Genomic DNA, 22012 nt, shown 5'->3' with positions numbered 1-22012 from the left:
CACAGCATTCCTCCAGCACCCTCCTCTGCCTCGGCACAGCCAGCCAGGCTGCCATAATGCCACGGAGCCAGGCTGCTGCTGTGGCACAGAGAGTGTACATGCCCATCACCCTGGCACCCTCGCTTCTCCATACCTACTGGCTAGATTTGGATAGGAAACCTTTTATGCGATCAGAGGTGTTCAGCTGCAGGAGCAGCTTCCCTGCCTTAGTGCCAAGGCCACATGACCACAGCTCACACCAGCTACAGCTGGGTCTGCGGGGAATTGCCGAGTCCCCAGTCAGGGCAGAAGGGCTCACCTGGTCCAGAACTGGGTCTTTTTGAGATAATTTTCTTGAAAACAGGGGTGTTCTCACAAGCAATGCTGGAGGATCAGTAATCACTGACAGCAAAGGCTAGTTTCTCAGCTACTTTATTCTCATAGGCAAGTGGATCTTGTTTAGAGCCCTTTCAAAGCAACACACAAAACCCGGAAAGGTGATGTTTCCGAAAAAAACATGTCCACACTGAGAAGCAGCTCTGTAGTTAACACTACAGTCCCTTAACTCCACATCCTACCTCACATCAATGAGAGTACAGGGTTATAATTTCCCCATATAACTTCAGCCAGACACCAAGTATTATTACACCCTAAATTTGCATTTAAAAAGGGTGTTTAACAACTGCACAGGCTGGCTCTCTGCAGCACTGTTTCCAGTTGGTTGTGCTGCACTCAGTATTTCCCATATCAGACTTTTTCACTAGCAATTCATAACCTCCAATAACACCAAGAGCCCAGTAAGAGAAGAGCTGCTTGTTTACAAGCTTCTCCCCGTTCTGCTCTGCCAGCCTCCCTTATATTGACTAATCACTCATTTGATATCTTAACGTAATTACACAGAACAAATATTTCCCGACCATTTAAGGAATAATAATTCAGCAATCTGTTGTGCTCATCTATGCAAATGTTTCATTTTAAGCCTGTCAGATGTAGTCCATTTTTGGCACTGTCCTCCAACAAAACCACGGCTTTTCCTACATGGAAATACGTCAGGTCAAAACTGGAAAAAAAACATACACAAAACCACCTAATACTTCTGAACCCTTCGATATTCACCCTGCCCAGCTCAAGGCTGCAAGTGCCCAAAACTCTACAGGATCACTAGCAGAGATGACTGCTTGAGCAGAAAGGTTAAAGTCCGTGATCCAGGTGCAAGGAATGCAAGCCAGGGACACCAGCAGGAGTTAACGGCATTTGCCTCAGGCACATTACACAGTGACCTGTCCAGCATCCATCCCCTTTGATCTGGAACAAGCTGGTGCTTCAGTTTCGGGGACAGGCTCAAAGACCTGCTGTAGGAACAACGGAAATGGCTTTCCACATCTGACATCCTCTCAGCTGTGCCACAGCCAGAGCACAGCCCATTGCACATCTTGGCTGCTCCAATACCGAATGCAGCGTTTGCATGGACTGCATTACAACACGCCGTAAACACCATCCTCAGCTCTTGAGAGGGTCCCCTTACAGAAGAACGAGCAGTTTTATCAGTATACTGGAGTCTAACAAAGACACCCTTGGGCACAAGCCAGCTGTGTCAGAGGAGAGTGTTCAACAGAAGGTCACTTCTGTGGAAATCTTTAGCTACTGAACTTCAAGAGGCACCTAAATAAGCCAAGACAGGTACTCAAAGAAAAAGTCAGAACTGGCTTCCCAAGTCTTGACCTACCTGGCCTCAAACACTTGTAAGAGGCAGAAACAATTACATCAACCAACTCTCACCTGTAATTTTTACCAGGAGGCAATGCTATCCTGGTTAATACCACCACTACTACCTTTTTCATCACATCTTTCATAACATTTTAACACACTTCAGACTGTTAAACTTCACCTGCCCTGTGGAGCACACGAGTTTCAGGGCGAACTTTTGAGCAACTACCAGAAGAAAACCCTGACCTTCCCACAAGCATCTGGGGACTATGATTCTGAAGGCTTTGCCCAGGTCATTCATGAATAAAGTATTAAAGGGCTATCGACTTGTTTCAGAGGATGAAGGCTACTTCCCGCTTAGTGCAGCCCAAGGGGACCTGATCCAACAGACAACTTAGGGACACACCGAAGTCTGCAAACAATTTCCACCAGAGAGTACACCCATAGGCTTTAAAACTTCTGCAGTGAAGCTGCAGTTCAGCAAAGTGTGAATCTTAATTAATTGTTGTTTGAGGCTTAGTTAAGAAAGCTGAGGGAACTGCAAGCACAGGAGAATCTTCTGCCAGGCACAAAATCCTGAGTTGATGGCTGAAGAGTTGGTTTCCCCTGCATGCTGCTTGCTTAAAGACACAAAATGCTTTGGTATCAAAACCTTCTGCTTCTTTATAAAAGACAGGCAGTCTTTTATAATCCACAGTACAAGACCCATGTTTCAGCATTTATTAATTAATGCATTAACCTCAGATAAATATGGTCAGATAAGACTTTCCAAAGCATCACCAAACTTAGTCTAAAGAAGAGATAAAATAAAGCCCTGTAAAGTTTTTCGATGGTCTCTGGGCCACTCAAACTCAGCCACTGCCTTATGGTTCAGAAGGAAGCAGTGCCACTTTTGGAAAGCCATAAGCAAGAATTACAGTGTCATTGAGGTTGGAAGGGACCTCTGAAGATTGTCTGCATCCAGCCCCTCTTCTCAACACTAGGTCAACTAGAGCAGATTGCTCAGGGCTGTGCCCAGCGGGGTTTTTTTCCCCTTTAGTGTTTTCTTTTACTTCTCTGAAGAAGTCTTTCTGAATAAAAAAGTTTTGACCATTGATTGTGGAATGAGCACACTGGCATTACTCAACCCATCACAAGTCCTCTTAAGAAACAAACACTTGCAGAATCAAGACCTCTCCCCGGTACCCAGTGTTAGTGCTACCCTCTGATGATGCCAACACGATCACGAAAATTGGAAGGACTAGCTGGAATAGAACTACCTACACATAAGTCATGTCCTCTCAGCTCAACCCAACCCCTTCCACTCCCTTGGGGCTTGCCCATTTTGGTCTGCCCAAGGTCTAAGGCTCACAGGCACTGTGATCTAGGGCATCATAAGGCAGCCTACACTGTGCAGTGTGTACACTCAGAGAGGACAGGAGTGTCTGATCATTATTTCCATCTCCTCCTAGGCTATAATGTTCACTAACTTTAGAAGAAGTTTAAGGATAATATTTCAACTTATTTTTAACACCTTTGTGACCACAGCAGAGACTTACTGGTAAGAGTGTGACAGTAGGTTACTTCTATTCAGTGTAAGTTATAAAACAATGTTACTTGAATTTATGTGAATAGAAAGATACCAACCTATCTCTTGTCCCAAATGAGATGATTTCAGAGACCCTGCTGAGGACACAACAGCACAGCGACCCAGGTGGCCCACCGTTTCATTGAGGCTTTTCCCTGGTAGGTATTGCTGCCATTCAGAGGTATCAAAAGGACCATCTGATCCCTGTATCATGGTCACGTTCACCCTGTCCCGTAGCTGGCAGAGCAGCTTCTCTGGGCTGAGTTTAGCAGCGTTCCTCTTTCCATTGTAAGTCACATTGTACTTGTTCATGGACAGGTAGTTTTTTCTGACCTTCTGCAGCCTGGGTATGAGATTTCTGGATGAACTGTCCTTATCCCATACTTTCACAGCATCTGCTTTCTTGGACTTTTCGGCTGTTCCAGAGGTGCTGCCTTTTGCTTTGTTGTGGTTGTTAAACCAGGTTTTGGGTATCTGGCCCAATTCACTGGCTGCTTCATGGAAAAGGCCCTGTGATTTAAGTGTGTTCCATTTTTCCAAAGTCCTGTCAACATGCAAATCATCACTCTTGGTCTTGAAAGGAACATAGTAGCTTCTTCTCGTCTCTCTCCACAGGCAAACTGTCAGAGCTACCAGTATCATCACAAGAACACACATGAACTTTTTCAACACATTGATGTGAACCATAGTGTACGGTGCATCCAAATGGGACACTGAACCGGGCAGGAAGCTGGCCCTAGGAGAGAGGAACACACCTGTCAGGGCTGCATGCACAGGCATGCATATATATAAATATCAGCGTGTGGGCAACGGGAGGGGAGAGGGAGAACAGAGGGGCAATTTTAAAATTTCAGGTCATTTAAAGATCTCATTTCAAAGTCCACCACCTCAAACATCACACAGATAGACTTGAGCTGGCTATTAGCCATCGCATGCTATCTAACAGTGATCTAAGGCCACTGCTACTCAAACTATTCTTCTATTCCCTTCCACAAGTGACAGTCGAGTTTAACACAGCCAGTATCATACCAGCAGCAGGGTAAGCCTCCACCTTGCTTTCCTTCACCTCCCACCTCAGCCAGCCATTATCCAAATCCCACCACTAGCATTTCCAGAACTGACCTTCTACTTGACCATAGGCATGAACACTAATGAAGCACATAATGAGGCATTTAACTGTGGAAGAAAAAAAGCTGTAAGTTCATGAACACCAGGAGCTTCACCAGCCTGGTACTGACACACTTGGTGACCTCACAGGAAACTTCTGCAAGCCTGCAGTGGGCTGAATGCACTCCCAACATGAAATCTCACTAAAACAGCTGCTGGGAGCCAATTAATCCACAGTAGGGTCTGAGGCATGTTTGGATTCATAAATGCACCTTGATAAACATTACTCAAGGTATGTTACCCCTGGAGAAAGCAATGCCAGACCCTGTTGTACAGCACTGCCTGTGCTCTTTTGCATTACCTCATATTAGCAGACACCTCCAGCTCCCATCATGTTATTAAAGGGGGCAATTCAATAGGAGGAGTGCCCAAAGGGCAGCTCAACGTAGGCAGCACAAGGGGCTGGTGTAGGAAACATATGCTGAGGCATAAACACCTTGTGAGCAGCACATGGGACCACAAAAGACAGGAGGGCAGCTGCTCATTTCCTTACGTGACTGCTCCAGGATGCGTCCGAGAACATGGGAGCAGTATAAAGACAGCAGGTGTCCCAGTGCTCCTCTGGAGACAAACACATGCAAATCACTACCCATCCTAGAGAGGCACTAGTAACAACTCCCTTCTTGAGCAACTTGCTGAAAGCAAGCAGTGCTAGGCCGTGGTATTGAGAAGTTACTGAGCTACCAACACAGTACCTGTGGATAAAGCAGCAGCTCTCCAACTCAAGTCATTTTTGGCTGTTGGCAAATTTTCTTTAGAGGGTTTAAGCAGGATATCCCAAAACACAACAGTTCTGTGATGCACTGAAGAGTTCAAGAAACACCTGCAAAAAAAAGGGAAAAAAAATCTATTATGGAAGAACTTTGTGGTTCTGGGGATGAGCAAGCATTTCCTCAGATAAGCCCTGAGGTCCCACAAAAGCTGTTACCCAGGCATGCAAGGGCCAGCAGCAAACACATTAATACCACATAAGCCTTTTAAACGCTTAAATGCCCATTCAAAATGGGCATCTTCCTTCTTAGTCTGAAATCTACTCTCAACTAAAGCAGGAACCACTTCGCAGGCTGCCTGGTCTACGCTCCCACCAGACTGACAGCCTTCTCCGTGGAGAAGGCTCTGAGCAGTGGATACACCCATAATACAGTGAAGGAAAAAATCCCAATGCTGATACTTAACACAACAAACAGGGAAAGGAAAGGAAAAGCTAACTTTTCCTAGGGTAATATCTTACTGCCTATTTTTGGGCAATTCATGCACTCTTCCTCAAATGCAGCGGCAGAGAAGACTCCCTGCTTTTTTGGAGCAAGTTGTATGAAAAATTGCCGTATAACATATGTCTTAATCCACAGGTCTTCACAAAATAGACAAATGTATTTTAGACTTTACAGCTTCACTCTACCAAGGAAATGCAGCAAGAGAAAGGGAGATTTCACAGTATTATACAATTCAAGAAGTAGCTTGCTTTTGCAGGAACTCTGAGTCAGTACAATGCCACATAAGCTAAATCACAAGTGCTACCCTTCACAGGATTAAATACTAAATTAAAGCATCCTAATGCTGACTACTTATATTTTCTTTTAACTCTATTTTGGACATGAGGAAAAATTTCTTTACTGAAAGAGTGGTTCAACATTGGAAGAGGCTGCCCAGGGAAGTGGTTGAGTCACCATCCCTGGAGGTATTTAAAAGACATGTAGATGAGGCGCTTAGGGACATGGTTTAGTGGGCATGGTGGTGTTGGGTTGACGGTTGGACTCGATGATCTTAGAGGTCTTTTCCAACCTCAATGATTCTATGATTCTATTAAGGAGCTCAACCTGATTTCTTACAGAGCACCCCACAATTAAAAAGCAAACATTGTTTTACCTCCAAATCTTAAACAACAACAACAACAAGATTCAAGAAGCACAAGTAATTCCAGCTTTTATTGAAATCATTCCCCTGCCTTGACAGACCATCTCACTTTTCATTTGCTTGAGAAACAAGCGCTAGAAAGGCACGCTGAAGTCTTTTTGGCCAGTATGGTTTCAGACACAGAGGTACAGCAGTCTGGGGAAGGGGGAAGTGTCAGGAGGGGATGCAGGACATCACCGCACTCTCTTCTGTGAGGAGTTAATGCAAGGCTCCCCATGCTGCTTACAGTTCCTCTTCTGCTGTGGTCTCTGCAAGACACTCTCACCCCTGCCTCTCCCCCATCCCCTCCGCAGCTGGAGACAACAGTGGGCCAGCCCACTTGGTGTCTGCCTGATGCCTTCAGGAACAGAAAGAGCCACGTGAAGGCAGAAGACTGCAAAAGCCACTTGCTAAAGGGCAAAGCACTGCTGAGTCAGCCTCCATGCTGTCAGAGGCTCTGCAGACAAACCATACTTGGACAGCAATGTTTTCCAAATCAAGAGAGAAAAACACCGAAATAGAGTTGTCCGGTGTCAGCTTAGTACAAAACTCTGAGACACCTCCCTCTGACCACACTTCGTGCAGCCCCCAACCTGACTTTATCCACGCTGTAGTACCTTACACAAGATGATGGTCTGGCTTCCAGGAAACTCAACCAAGATCTTCTGCACAGGCAGGACAGCGCCTTCACACCATGGAAGGTGCCCCGGCTGCCCTGCTGCCCTGCAGAGCAGAGCTCTTCGCTCCGGGCCCTGGAGGGCTCTGCCATGCTTTTGATTTCAGAAGCCTCTCCTGAGGGGTTTCCAGGTGTAGGTGATAGCAGGCACATCTCAGTACCATCAGCTTTTGTTTCCCACAGCTAGGATAACCTAGAGGAGTGGCAGGTTCATCACAGTGGAACAACCTTACAACATTGCAAGTTCCCGCTGGGACACTCCTCCTGACACCACAAAGCAGAGGATGCCCAACAAGTCACAACACCTCCTCTCCTCCCTGGGTCACACAATGGAACCTGGAAAACTCACCTTCAGCACAACGTGATCCCCACCTTTGATGACTGTGCATGCTGCTGTAATGTGAACAGTTACTTTGCTTTGATTTGTAAGTTGACAAAGTAGGTTCTGCAAGCAAGTACATTTTAGCAGAGCCACAACATTTCAAGGTACCTTTTGTTCACCATGGATTCACTGCAGTTCAGTTTAATTATTACTACTACTTCATAAGATATGATTTTATTTTGTTTGCACAAGTAGCATCCTAACATGAGGTCCCTCTCAAGCATTCTGCCACCAAACCTTTTCTGTGGAGTGGGAAGGCAGCTGCTCTTCCAGGCAAGGTAGCATAGCCCACAGGTGGTGCTCTCTTTCCACACCTTTAGATAAGTCACTTGTGTGTGCTTCTGTATCGCAGCAGTTAGTACAAACGTGCTCTTCTCGAGGTGATGGAAACTTATCACCTACATAAAGCACAAGGTGTCAGCTACGAGTACTAAGAAAGAAAGGACAAAAAAAATACCCCAAACCTATAATAATACTTAAACAAATAGCTGCTGCCTTCTTGAAACCTAGAGCTGATGCAGCTGTGGGGTGCAGCACTGGCTGGCTGGCAGACAGGCTAAGCCCACACAGCAAGTCCTCTGGGGGTAAATTAATCCTGTGCAGAGAACAAGTGAGTGATGCAGTATCTTCAAGGCAGTCAGGGAATTATATCCTGTCCACACACTCTTATACTTAACCTTTATTGTCCAAGTATCTCACTGGACTCAGGTCTTAATCATCAAAGTACAGAAGAATGTGAAAGTCCTGCCACCTCTTGCATCCCAGACACTGCTGTCCGCCTGGGGAGCTGCAGCCAGCAGTGCTCTGGCAGAGAACACCAGGCAATCCCCATTTCCACAACCCACAGCGGATTTACCCTAAAACTGCTAACGATAGTGTCTTCACCTCATTAAACAGAAAGTCTGTCAAGCCCTTACCTGTCTCCTACAGTGACCCACAGCAGATACACAGAGAAATCACGTAAGTATGGACAAACGTATGAATATATTTCTCTTCCAGTAAATGCACACAGCTTCCAAAAAGCTGTGTCATCAGCTGTACTGATGCCCATCCTCTGCACATTTGTTTAATTGCTTCTTGAAACCACTCACATTTCCCAAGCAGCTCGAGGCAATGAATTCTGCAGTCGCACACCATGCAGAGACAACCCCTCCTCTCTCTGTTTCACACCGGCAAACCCAATTGCACTGACAGTAATCCTTCTGCCTTCATTTTCTGCACATTGTTCCTGGTTGCATCACCTCTCCTAACACCCTCCTTTCCCCACTCGTTGCTCTTCCAGGCTGAATCCTGCTTCTTCCAATCCCTCCTTGCACAGCAGCTTTTCCATACCTCTGACTCTCTTGGTCAACTTCCCCGGCACTGTTTGCAGCCCATGAACATCCCTCAAGGCAGGCACACCAGGGGACACGCTGCACAGGCTCAGGCCACATGGTCCAGCAGCAAAATAACAATGGGGTTGCTTTGTTCTCCTGCCAAAACTTCCTCCACTTCTACTTCCCTTCCTGATTGTTTCTAAGCCCTGAGCTCTAGGCTGTCAATAATGACGTCAGGATATTTTGCAAGCAGCACCGACTCACTAAGAGTTGTCCCCAGCACAGGGCGGAGGGCAGGAATAAAATACGACTAAAGAGCATTATCTTACCCCTGCTAGCACAGGCTTCCTTTGTCATTGTGCTGCCCAGCCACCCAGGATCACCGGATCCCTCTGCAGCTGCTCGGTGTTTTCTCTGGTCCCGGCAGCCCTCTGAAGACAAAGCCAGCCAAGCCCATAATCTAGCCCTTCCTCCTCTCCTGTGCAGATCCGTTATCGCTGCTCAATGGCAGAGATCTCAGAGCAAATCCCTGTGGGACTTCTGTGATGTTGTGAAACCTGACCGCTTGGTTTCCTACCCGCTAGGCAGTCACTAATCCAGGATGGGAACTTTCTCATCCCACAACAGCTTAGGGATCTTTTTTTTTTTTTTACTGAGGCTCTTGGTGAGCAATCTCATCAAAACCTTGAAAATTCAAGTATGCTGTTTCCCTCTCTCGAGGTTCACTAACTTCTGAAAATGAGAGAAGAGGAAACAGGCAGGTAGATTTGAAATGTGACTCTTCTGCAAACAGATGATGAGACTTCTCCATTAATTCTTACATATTCTACAGCTGTTAGTTATTTTTATTATGTTTACTGGTCTGAAGCAATGGATCCCACCAGAGTCCCTCTGAAATGCAATCACGTCAAACAACACCTTTAATTTAATTTAAACAACAATTTGAGAGATGCAACCCCTGGGGATGGGCATATGCAGGGATCACATCCACCTGTTCTACTACGCCTCTCCTTGGTGCCTCATTCACATCATCATCATCACATCTCATCAGCATCATTCACCTGCAGTTTTCTTGCCTCTGATGTACATGCAAAAGCTTTTTACTTTAGCAAGTTGTTCCTCAGTCTTTATTTGGGTAATGCGATAACTATTCCATATTTAAACTTGGACCATTTACATTTCTTTCCAGGTTTCCTTCATTTATGCATTTCCATCTGTACCCACAACTGTGCTGTGCCTGAATACAAAGCAGTAAAGCTTTGTTCTCAGCTTTTGCTGGTGTATTTTTGAATGTTTTTATGCTCCCCCATATGAACATTTTATACTTCAACTACACCTTTTTTTTTTTTTGTACATTCTCGGTACTAACCCTTTCCTCCACCCAGCACCCTCTGTAAAGCACCTGTGAAGAGAGCAGTGGCTGGTAGCAGGGGCAGAATGAGTTCACGTGAACGTGTGTGAAAAGAGGATACCTAAAGAGGAAAGACATGGAAGCGTAGGGCAGGAATCCCTCCATTCAAAATAACACACCCAAGGAAACTGAAGAGGAGAAAAAAATCGGGATTCGATAAGTAACCGCAAATCCACATCTGCTCTTGAAATTCCCTACTGTCCTGGGGAAAAAAAAAAATTATCAAGAACCTTTATAGTATTAACAAACTATGATCATGCCATTTTGCAAATGAAGAAGCTATACTATTCATATACTCAATACATCAGATGAAAGGTGATAACACATTTGTTCAAGCTAGAGATCTGTCCCTCTGGAGCTGAGTTTCAGAAGATGTCTCTGATACTTTATTCAGCCTGGCCTGTTAATTCAACTGTGTGTATTTCAATTTTGTAAATAGATAAACAGGGAAGACTCACTTCTAGCAATTCTTGGGTTTTTTCCAAAACATCACTGTGCTGTGAAAATAAAACACCTGTTGAGCTGTACACTTAAGTGCTTCCAACGCCACCAAACAGAACAAAAAAAGTGGAGAATGAGGAAATTTTACTGGAGAATGAGGAAAAGCAGCGTTTTAAGTGAGGAACATGGATGAATTTCAGATGACGTGTTGAGGAGCTATACAACTCACTTGCTAATGAAATAAACCATTCCATTAGTCCTGCCTGCATTAAAAATCTCTGCATGTGCCAGAAAAAAATACGCTACTGTCACAGCTGAAAAAAATCATCCAGGAGAACAGGAGAGGCAGATTTTGGGGGAAGGCACAGGGAAAAGTTTAAGCATGTGTTTCATTTTGGTTTTATGTGTCAACAAACATTGGGATTTAATAAAGGCAGAAGCCTTCATTTCTGGCTGTGTCAGCCCTTTATTCCCCCTCTTTTCTGAGGTCCCATGTTGTTTTTGGAGGGTGGCTCTGCATAGCAGCACACTGCCTCCCCTTCTGCTCTAATTAGAGCAGCAGTTTTGCTTTCACTCACCACAGATGCTCTGCCAGGCACCTGCAGAACCGCACGGTCACCATCGGCCACTGCGACCCAAGGCAAGAGGCGACCCACGCTGTTGTGGCTTCCCATCTCTAGCTCCCGCCATCCCGACAGGATGCCTGCACAGCTCTGGCCCAGGACCAGCCCATACCAGGGCATGGTCTTAAATGAAGTGCATGTTTGGAGCTGTTGGAGCTCAGCTCTAATAAACCACTTTACCTTAGCAAGTATGACATACATAATGACAAATCCACTCCAGGGCATCTGAACGAGGTAACCCATGCAGTTAAGGACATGCCAACAGTTGTGGCTGCAGCAAGAAGCAGTATGCCCAGCAGCACCCACAGGGCTGAGAAGCAGCTTTCCCAAGAAGTGAGCCTCTGTTGCTGTTGTGCTCCTGTCCAGACCAGGAGTGGACACACACACACATGTGCGGGGACCATCTTCAACACCGATGTACCAAGAGAGGAAGGGAGGGATTCAACAGTGTTACAGCACAGCCATGCTGCTCTAATAGCTGATGACTGTAAAAGGGGTGGTCCTCCTGTCCCTTTGCCTACCTGTTCAGAGACTGGCATCCACAGAGGGACAACCTTCAGCTCCGACAAGTGTATCACATCACCACCCTTCATTCCAACTGTCAGGAAAGTGGTTAACACCAAAAAGCGTATCTTCTCCTTCTGCAAAGCCACAAACTCTAACCATCACCCTGGACCAGCAGTAACAGCCCCTGACCCTGCTTGCTAAGGGAAAAATGGGCTACTGCAGGGTCCTTTGCAGGTGCATGAAGATGGAAGGACAATTTAACTCTTAAGACAGGAAAAAATAATTATCAAGGCATGCCATGGTGGAGAATACCATATACATGTTTCTTGCTTGGTGGGTTACTCGCCCAGAGGGACGGCATGTTTACGAGCTCCAGAACAGGACCAAGCTCTGTGGAGCTGTGGGACCAGCACCTCTCCATTACAAAACCCTGCTTCCTACCCCACAGACAGACACCTGCTGAATATTCCTTGTTAACAGTAATGGACAGGAAAGAAACCCCACCTGTGTGGGGTGCCAGCATGCCCTAGGCAGGCCCCAGACTCTGGCAGCATGTTCCTGCTCGGATACAGTAAGACAGCCACCACAGGAGCTTTCAGAGTGCAGTTCAACATAAGAAGCCATTTCATGATGGGCACACGCCCATGGAAGCCTCACTCAGTAAGATATTTGGATACCACTGCTTGTAACAAACCTTTTCAATTTCTAAAATTGCCAGTTTCATGTTCAGATTGAAGAAGGAGGAAGAAAGTGCACCATACCATGAACAGCACCAATTCCCAAAAGCACTGCTTCTCCTCCCATACCCAGACCCACCAGCGTCATGACTTTACAAGTGAGGTTTTCATTATCAGTCAGCTTTATCATAACCATTCCCACACCGAAGCCAACAGTAAAAATTCCCCCACGCCCAGCTTTAAAGACCAGGGTGCGATCACTCATTTAGGACTATTTACTTTATATGGAACATTACACCTTCAAATCAAACAAATCACTTCTTCATTCCCCCCCTAGTCATGTTTCTCTATGACATTTATCTTTCGAAATGAGAGGGGAGCACTTCTTTGTTTTAAATTAGCAGCATGTGGCAGGTCAACACAATGCCTCTGCAAATATCACTGGGCGCCAAGACATATAATTGGTATTCCATGGCCCCAGGGCAATAAATACAGTTTGTGCCAGCTGCAGCTACACTACCCGTCAGGATAATATTTCTCTGACACCAGCCTTTTGCAGGTGGGTGCGATGTCTTTCTGACTCCTCAAGGACAACGCAATAACTCTTTACAACTTGCTCAGAGAAGAATCTAATTAAATTTAACATAAGACGGTGAAATAAACTTGCAGAACTGTGCATCTACCATTGCTAGTTTTCAGTCCAGCAGCACTACTGAGGTTTTCCTCTTCATACCCAGAGCTCATTCCTGTCAGGGATGGCAGGGCTGGCACTCAACAGCAGTGCTCCGCCATGCCAACTTCACTGGAGGACAGAAGTAAAATGGGAATTCTGGCCATTGACTTCAGAAAGCACTATTCAAACTCCTCTATGTTAAGCAAAACACTTCTTGCATTACCTTTAAAATAAATTGGTTTTCACTAAGAAATCCATACTTTATAATGTAAGAGAGACATACAGATGTCAAGAGTGTTCATCAAAAAGTATCAGGTGCTGAGAAAAAGAGGCAAGTCCCAAGGGCAATAAAGAGAATATCAGAATGGACACCCATTAGAGTCCATCAAAGCAAGTAACTTTCAGAGAAATTCTAAGAAAAATTATTTAACAAGCACTTCAATTACTTATCTGGCAAAAATCAGAATAGTTCCTTTCTATGCAAGGAACTTGAGGCATGGAAGACAAATGGATCATCAAAATTACAGTTAACTATTTTGTCTCTGACAGAAAAGGAGGCAGAAAAAAAAACACATCACAATAATCAGATGTTTTTCTACAAACCAAAAATGCTTGCTTTTGCTCTCCATAGCCACGATGTTAGGTAAGCTAAATTGATACCGCTTCTACCATGCATCATCAGTTCTACTGGTTAAACTGACACTGAAATGGCCAGAGGAAAGCCGGGTATAACAACACAAGCTGTCAAGGAAGCCCTGGTCCAAGTTCAGTGTCAAGCTGCAGCAGAGCAGCCAAGGTAGCAAATACACAGGAATCCATATACCCGAAAGTCCCAGATATTGCTCACTGTTGAAGCAGCAGCCAGGTTCTCAAAAGTCAAAATATTTGCAGTAGCAGATGTCAAATACGTATTTTGCCAAGTATGTCAGCGAGTCACATCCTTGCGCAGGGAGCTCATGGCATGGCTGGACTTCAGACATTAATAACAGCAAGTGCTACTCTGTTTTTTAAACACAAGTCTGATTTATTCATCTGGTAACACTATCCCCTTCTAGCATCATTTCAAATGCATCTATCATCAATAAGCCCACAAGAATGTCGCCAGGGAAGTGATCTTGCCTGAATAAAATTCAACTTTATAAATCATAGGCAATATAAACATATAGCACAAATCTGGGCGCCTAGATATATTTAGAGACATTTAAAAAGCTTAAGACACTCCTCCCCACCTCAAAGTTTCACATATGTATTTATAAAAACAGAAAACATTAATGAAACTTCCCTGATAAAACCTTCATTTAAAACCTCCTTGCTATTTGCTTCCCTCAGCATCCCCCCCGACACTTAGGAAAGGAAAACAGGTTCAATGGTACCTGCTACCCAAACCCAAGACTATGTCCTCTGCTTAAGGATCCAGCACAGAGAACACTTTGCAGGAGCAAACAGGTGCCTCTCAAAACAGCATGCAATGCCCACTCTTTGGTGGGATGGAGGACCTGGCACAGCCTAGCACCGGCTCCAGCTATAAGCTCCCAAACAGGGCGTGCCATGCACCTGGCAGCTCCATGGTGCCAGGTACAACCTATCCAAAGAATTCCCTTTTTCTTCCCCACTTACACACACTGACAGCATTCTAGTGACAGATCAGTGTGGTTATGGGCATTATACCACGTGATCTGAAGTGCAACAAGTCTACACAGTTGCTGGAGGGAGGAAAACACCATGCTTGTGAAATTAAAACACATTTAAAGTTCGCTGAGGTTCAGAGAGGCCAAAAAGGCAATAAAGGCCAGTTTAGTGTCTCTCCACTCTAGTATCTCCTACTCCAAGTGTTTTTAGCTTGCTTCTTCCTCTATCAGAAAAGCAGGTGTAAAGCCTGGAAAGCACTACCCAGCTCCTGCCCCCAAACACATCACTCACTTCCTACGGTCGGCACTTCAGAAATAAGTCCAGCAGCAGAGCTTGCAGATGGCAACTAGACGGATCCACCACGGATCTGAACCACACACCTCCCCTTGAAGCAGGCTGCTCTCTCCCCTCTGGTATTTAAGGCCACAGAAATTTCATGCACACGGGAGTTTGTGCCTCCACTATGAAGGATGCCAACCCATTCTGCCAACCCCGTGGCACTGCCTTACTGGCCCAAGCACAGACAGGAATAACTTGGTCACTACCCACAGCAGCAACAGTTCCTGAAATCTGCAGGATATTGCTCTCCCAGGGTATCACTAACAGTGGCCCATCTTCCCTGGGTTTGCATAGTAGCCAGCCACCCTCCTGCTCACTTGTGCCAGACACCTGTGAGAAGCCTCTGAAGGCATTGCAGACACACAAGTGCAAACAGCACAGGCTGAGTGTGCAAGCCTCACACACAGCATGATGGCAGACCAGCTGAGCATGCAGGGCTCGCTGCACAGCACTGAACCAGGTGCACGAAACAGAGAGCAGCATGGCTGAGAAAGCAGAAAAAAAGCCAGACAACCAATGCATCTCAGCACAAATGTGTTTTTCATCAAAGCCAGGTAGCAACTTACAGCATGGAGGAAGAGATCTAGACAGATAATTCCAAAAACATAAGTTACTCCCTAAAGCAGTAAAGGAGGCCCCAGACATTTTCGTATCTCCTCCATTCAATATTGGCTCTCGCACTGCTTTTAGCACAACACATTTCAGCAGTCTTAGAGAGCTCTTATATGACCTAAAAAAAGCTCTTTGAGCCTCCCACAGAGCAATGAAAGATCCCTGTCTCCCCCCAGGACCAGTCAGCACTTCACTGGAAGAAGGGATGAGATATAGGAGGAGGGAGGAGATATGGGAAGAGGATGTTACTGCCAGGCACTCGACTCCCACACACGAGCACGCAGCTCTCTTCCCATCCACTCAGTGCCACCTGGCCACAAACGCACCAGACTTCTTTCGTGAAGGAAACTCCCCCCAAACATAGAAGTCAGGCATCTTTCATGTCTAAGACAGATGGCTTCGGAAGAGGCCATTCTCAACCACTGATAATTTCCATTACTAGTTACAACACTCCACTCCTCACCCCCACCTTGTTTTCTAAACATAACTGCTAAAAATGGAGCCATTTCCTAGCATATAAGAGCTGGAGGGCCCTGAGATGAGCACACACGTGACAGCATTAATTCGCAGAGTTCATGGCCCAAGAGAAACCCAAGTTTATCTGTACTGCAATTTTTCTTTTTATAACATCACCAATTGGTTCTGTTTAAATATTGAAGTTCTTCCAGCATTTTGCCTTATCCATCAGCTCTGTCCTCAGGTCAGCCATTTCATAGCACTGCCAATCCCAGCTTCACCTTCTTCACCAAGTAAATCCTAAAGGGAAGCTCAAAAAAGCACATGTGAAAAATCAGGGGGGGTGGGAGGGGGTGTTTCTTATGACTTCTGTTGGTGTCCTGCTGCTGGGAAATGCAGTAACCCAAGTAGCTGGTGCAACCACTAGATGTTAGACCATTCTTGGAAAGCTTCTTTTTGTTGGGTTTCACCTGACTCGAACCCTCTTTGATCAGAAACTTCTTCCCAGTATGGATGGAAACACGGTACATGTGGGGGCTATCGGCAGATCAGCTTCGACAGTGCAATCCTGACCCAAAGTACATCACTGAAGTAGATGCCCTCGACTTCAATGTTAATCTACACTGCATGACTCCCACTCAGGAAGCCTAATCCTAAAATCCACCCAATTCTTTCAAGTAACATCTCAACAGCCCAGACACAGAAGGCCAAAGTGCTTTGCTGGGGCTTCCCCCACCCCCAAAGAAGCAAACTGCACTGCAGCATCACACACTTGACCTTTGGTTGAAACAAACCTTTACAAACCAGGGAGAAGGTGCAGAATACTACAAAACTTGTCTCCAAGATGAGGCTGTGCAGCAAACACTATTTACAGTCATCTCAGAATAACAGGCCTCAATGGACCGCATAGATAAGTGCCAAAACCATCCACATCCCAGCAGGAGACACTTCAGTGCAGACAAGAAACTTGGTGAAATCCAGCCATGTTCCACGTGTGCGGCAGTGACTGCCAGCTGCTGGGGGTGACTCACAGGATGCCCCGGGGGGACACACCATGCCTAACTGCTTTAGAACAAGAACTGGGTGTTTCCACACACCAGTGATCTCACACACTGTAACATCCCGCACAGTGCTCAAGACTGCAAGGGTGATCTCATGCCACCTCTAGCACAAGCACTATTTATCTGAGACAAGGCCATTTCTTCTTGCTGCTCAACATCTGATCCAAGCTCAAAGTGGAAAAGCACTGGGCTTAAAGTTCACTGAACAAGGCTGACTTTTGATCTGGCTTTAGGTTAAAAGTTACTCATTCATTTTATTTAAACAAATCTGCCTACTTTTACTCCAGTACGCTTTTAAGGGACAAGTTTTAAGTTTTTTATTTGGGAATGCCACCGTAGTCTTGTGGGACCTGATCCTAGGCGACCCTTCATCTCCACTTTCCTCCCTCTTCTTGCTGAAGGGATCCTTACCGGCAGTGTACCTCACACTCTGTTCCACGATCTCCCCCTCCAGCTTCTCAGGATGGGAGCTCAGCTGCTACCACACCATGCTTTAAGCTTGCACAGGCATCTGAAGGTACGCAGTCCTGGCCATCCTGGTGTCTCCTGACAGGAGGCACCAATTTCTTTTCCATCCTCAGGCCATCGTACCAGTAGCCCCTGAGGCAAAACTGGCAGAGAGCCCCCAAGCCCTGGGTATACTGGTTAGAGTATCTCCTCTCATGTAGAAGGAGCTCCAACACTCCAATATCAAAGAAAAACAACAGAGAAGCCTAGCAAAGCCTTCTCACACTATTTTTGGATTATTAATTCGCATTTCATTGGTCTTTTTGTTTGTTTGTTAATTTTCAAGAATCAGGCCAAATCAGCTAAGGTTCTTCTGCTTCCACTGAAATATGTATCTCTCTCTCTACAATATATAACAAATACATATACGCATGTACTTATATACCTATTCCCACCTATTTTTGATTTAGGTAATAATGCATTCAGGATACAGTAAGAAACTGCTGAAATAAAAGCTTTTTCGTAAGCTGTCCAACAGGCATATAGGTCAGAGTTGTATGTCATCACAGGAAATTACTTTTACAAGTCATCTTCTCTGAATTTTTCTTCCTCCTTCTGAAGTTATTGACGCTCACAAGTCTATGGGGCCGGATGGGATCCACCCGAGAGTGCTGAGGGAGCTGGCGGAGGAGCTCACCAAGCCACTCTTCATCATTTATCAGCAGTCCTGGTTAACGGGGGAGGTCCCGGATGACTGGAGGCTTGGCAATGTGACGCCCATCTACAGGAAGGGCCGGAAGGAGGATCCGGGGAACTACAGGCCTGTCAGCCTGACCTCGGTGCCAGGGAAGATTATGGAGCGGTTCATCTTGAGGGCGCTCACAAGGCATGAGCGGGACAACCAGGGGATCAGGCCCAGCCAGCACGGGTTCATGAGAGGCAGGTCCGGCTTGACCAACCTGATCTCCTTCTATGACCAGGTGACCCGCCTAATGGGTGAGGGAAAGGCTGTGGATGTGGTCTACCTGGACTTCAGTAAGGCCTTTAACACTGCCTCCCACAGCATTCTCCTAGAGAAGCTGGCGGCTCACGGCTTAGACAGGTGTACTCTGCACTGGGTAAAAAACTGGCTGGACGGCCGGGCCCAGAGAGTTGTGGTGAATGGAGTTCAATCCAGTTGGCGGCCGGTCACGGGCGGTGTTCCCCAGGGCTCAGTACTGGGGCCGGTCTTGTTCAATATCTTTATCAATGATCTGGATGAGGGGACTGAGTGCTCCCTCAGTAAGTTTGCAGACAACACCAAGTTGGGCGGCAGTGTTGATCTGCTCGAGGGTAGGAAGGCTCTGCAGAGGGACCTGGACAGGCTGGATCGATGGGCCCAGGCCAACTGTATGAGATTCAGCAAGGCCAAGTGCCGGGTCCTGCATTTCGGCCACAACAACCCCATGCAGCGCTACAGGCTTGGGGAAGAGTGGCTGGAAAGCTGCCTGGAGGAAAAGGAACTGGGGGTGCTGGTCGACAGCCGGCTGAACATGAGCCAGCAGTGTGCCCAGGTGGCCAAGAAGGCCAATGGCATCCTGGCCTGTATCAGAAATAGTGTGGCCAGCAGGAGGAGGGAAGTAATCGTGCCCCTGTACTCGGCACTGGTAAGGCCGCACCTCGAGTACTGTGTTCAGTTTTGGGCCCCCCACTACAAGAAGGACGTTGAGGTGCTGGAGCGTGTCCAGAGAAGGGCAACGAGGCTGGTGAAGGGTCTGGAGAACAAGTCTTATGAGAAGCAGCTGAGGGAACTGCGATTGTTTAGCCTGGAGAGGAAGAGGCTCAGGGGAGACCTCATCGCGCTCTACAACTACCTGAAAGGAGGTTGTAGCAAGGTGGGGGTCGGTCTCTTCTCCCAAGTAACAAGCGATAGGACGAGAGGAAATGGCCTCAAGTTGTGCCAGGGGAGGTTTAGACTGAACATGAGGAAAAATTTCTTTACTGAGTGTTTAAACATTGGAACAGGCTGCCCAGGGAAGTGGTTGAGTCACCATCCCTGGAGGTATTTAAAAGACGTGTAGATGAGGTGCTTAGGGACATGGTTTAGTCGGCATGGTGGTGTTGGGTTGACGGTTGGACTCGATGATCTTAGAGGTCTTTTCCAACCTTAATGATTCTATGATTCTATTAAATATAGAAATCACTAGTTAAAAAAATGCATCAGTTTGATGAATATTTTCTGAAGTCTGTTAGGAAGAATAATTTTCAGGTTTTTTCCCAAACTACAGGGGTAAAAATTATAAGCCTGGCCCAGTTTTTAGGTTCCTCTCACTTTGGGTTGTGCATAAAGCCTTGTCTTGTCTGGATCTCCATAAGGCTTTATCTGTAGCCATCTCAAATAGGATGGAGCATCAGTGCTTCAGAAATGAGCACACTTGCAGCTAATCTCCTTTGCCCTTTTTGGGAGGTCTTTACAAGCTGACCAAACAGCAGAGCTCTTTCAGACATCTTGGCAGATTACAGCCCAAAGAGGTGAAAAACCATTTGTGTGAGAACAGGGAAGCTGAGCAGAAATTTCCCATGACTTGTCTAGAGGCACCGGCTCCCCCGAGCCCTTTGACTTCACCAGGGCGCCACTGCTGCCAGGGGAGATGAAAGCGCTGTGCTCTGCACTATCTGATCACTCACATGGCAGCACTGGTGGTTAGCGCTTGGCAAAACCGCTCCTCTGACAGCGGTACTTAAAAAAGCTATTTTTAAGTAGTCCCCACAGCACTGCGTGGGGGGGGGGCCAAGGGCTGGAGATGGATATACATGCTACCCGTGAGGAACTGGGTGCCTTCCTACTGTGTCTGCATCTCCAAGACTTTCCTCTTCCTCATGGGAAATCATCCCTAAGGCCCTTCACACCCCTTCCAGCATCAGCACCACAGGAGGGGATGCCCTAATTTCCATGGCCTTTCTCCACAGTGCAGTGGCAGGCAGCTGCCCTCCTGCCTTGGTGAGATCTGTATACCCACATCCAGCCCTCCCCTCCCACTCTCCACAAACCTTCCTTGTTCAAAGTCCTTTCCTTATCTGCATTTTTGGTCAGCTTTTCTCCCATCTCCCCCGGATCCCCTGCGTGAAGTGCCTGTTCTGGGCTCGTGTCCTCTGCTCACCAAGATGTTTCAGAGCTGATGCATGAGTCCCACAGGATGCTTCAAGTGCAAAACAATGTCTGAGATGGGTGTCTTCTGCCATAGTGTACCGCAGCATGGACCTCTGCATGTAAGACAGCAGAAGCCTTGAATATACGGAAACAGGCTGACACCAGAGCAGCCACAGAGCTACACATACCAACAGCCAACTCCTGATAGAGAAAGCTGCCCCAAACCAATAGCGCTGGTGGAGCTCTCTCTAAAGCACTTGCAAAACTGCAGCAAAAACAAGCAGATGGGCTGGCATCACACTTCAGCATCAAGTACACAGAATTACTCTGTTAATCTTACACAATAGGATTACATATGCATCATCCTATTATCATTAAAGGGAACTGTATTTTAGTATGTGGTCCAAGGTTTTGCTGAGCGTGCGCCACTGGTCTGGACACCCACCTTGGAGAACCATTGCTAAACCTGGACACAACACACCAAAGCACATCCCTGTCCTTCTCTCCTCCGCCTTTGACCATCTAGACCCAACACATCAACAGTCCCTCTTCTCCAGTGGGCAGGCTCTGCTCAGCCACAAGCCACTTTCTAAAGGAGCAGGAGTCAGAGGCTCCCACACAGCTACATGGAGCACTGGGGTTGAAGGGGAGGTGTGTTCCTGTTTTTAGTTTTAATTCCCTATTTCAGATGTGCCCAAAGGAGGAAAGAGAAAAGGCCCTTTTCCATTTCAGATACTAACATATTAAACAGCGTAACTGCTGATCATTTTGCTGGTTTTCAAATATTCAACTCCCCCAGCAGCCTTCGCATATTACAAGCTAGGCCTAACCAGTCTAGACTTTCAGCCCAGTCTGCTGAAACCGTATTTAGTAACAGGGGATTGGGTTTGGCTGTTCAACAGGAAGACTTCTGAGTGTTTCAAAAGGGGCTAAAGATTTTGTCCTGGCACAAATGGAAGGTAACTCCAGTTCAGTGTTATCAAAGCATGATAAGAGAAGGAGTATCTCTGCACTAAAAGTGAACCTATGCTTGAGAGGTTGGCTTGGCCTTAGATTTCAGCTGTCCTGAAGACTACCATCCAAGGCCAAAATAATAGTAATCAGTCACTGCTGCATATCTGTACTTTGCACATGCACACAGAGCTACCCCGCGCTCCCACATCTCCCGAGAGAGGATGACTCCCATGTCTACACAAGATCCTGCTATCTCACCAGCCCACCCGAGGTCACACCCCAAGACACATCTTTGTCCAGCGAGTAGGATTTCCACAGAGGAACAAGGAAGAAAAACAAAACTAAAAAAACCCCTTTGTTTAAAA

General features: G+C 46.4%; 1 protein-coding gene across 3 annotated transcripts in view; it reads right to left on the bottom strand.

The window, feature by feature from the left end:
- ST6GAL1 (ST6 beta-galactoside alpha-2,6-sialyltransferase 1) overlaps positions 1-22012 on the bottom strand; it is a 78198-nt gene that overhangs the window by 33271 nt on the left and 22915 nt on the right. For all 3 annotated transcript variants that reach the window (XM_076340817.1, XM_076340819.1, XM_076340818.1), the window contains exons 3-4: positions 5116-5243; positions 3313-3989 (exon numbers count right to left, since the gene is read on the bottom strand). In XM_076340817.1, the coding sequence (XP_076196932.1) occupies positions 3313-3940 (628 nt within the window). In that variant the 5' untranslated portion in view covers positions 3941-3989; positions 5116-5243. The remainder of the gene's footprint in view (positions 1-3312; positions 3990-5115; positions 5244-22012) is intronic.

Source organism: Aptenodytes patagonicus, chromosome 6 (assembly GCF_965638725.1).
Source record: "Aptenodytes patagonicus chromosome 6, bAptPat1.pri.cur, whole genome shotgun sequence".
NCBI classification, from domain to species: Eukaryota; Metazoa; Chordata; class Aves; order Sphenisciformes; family Spheniscidae; genus Aptenodytes; species Aptenodytes patagonicus.
The sequence above is the reverse complement of the archived record's forward strand: the minus strand, read 5'-3'. Positions and strand labels throughout refer to the sequence as shown.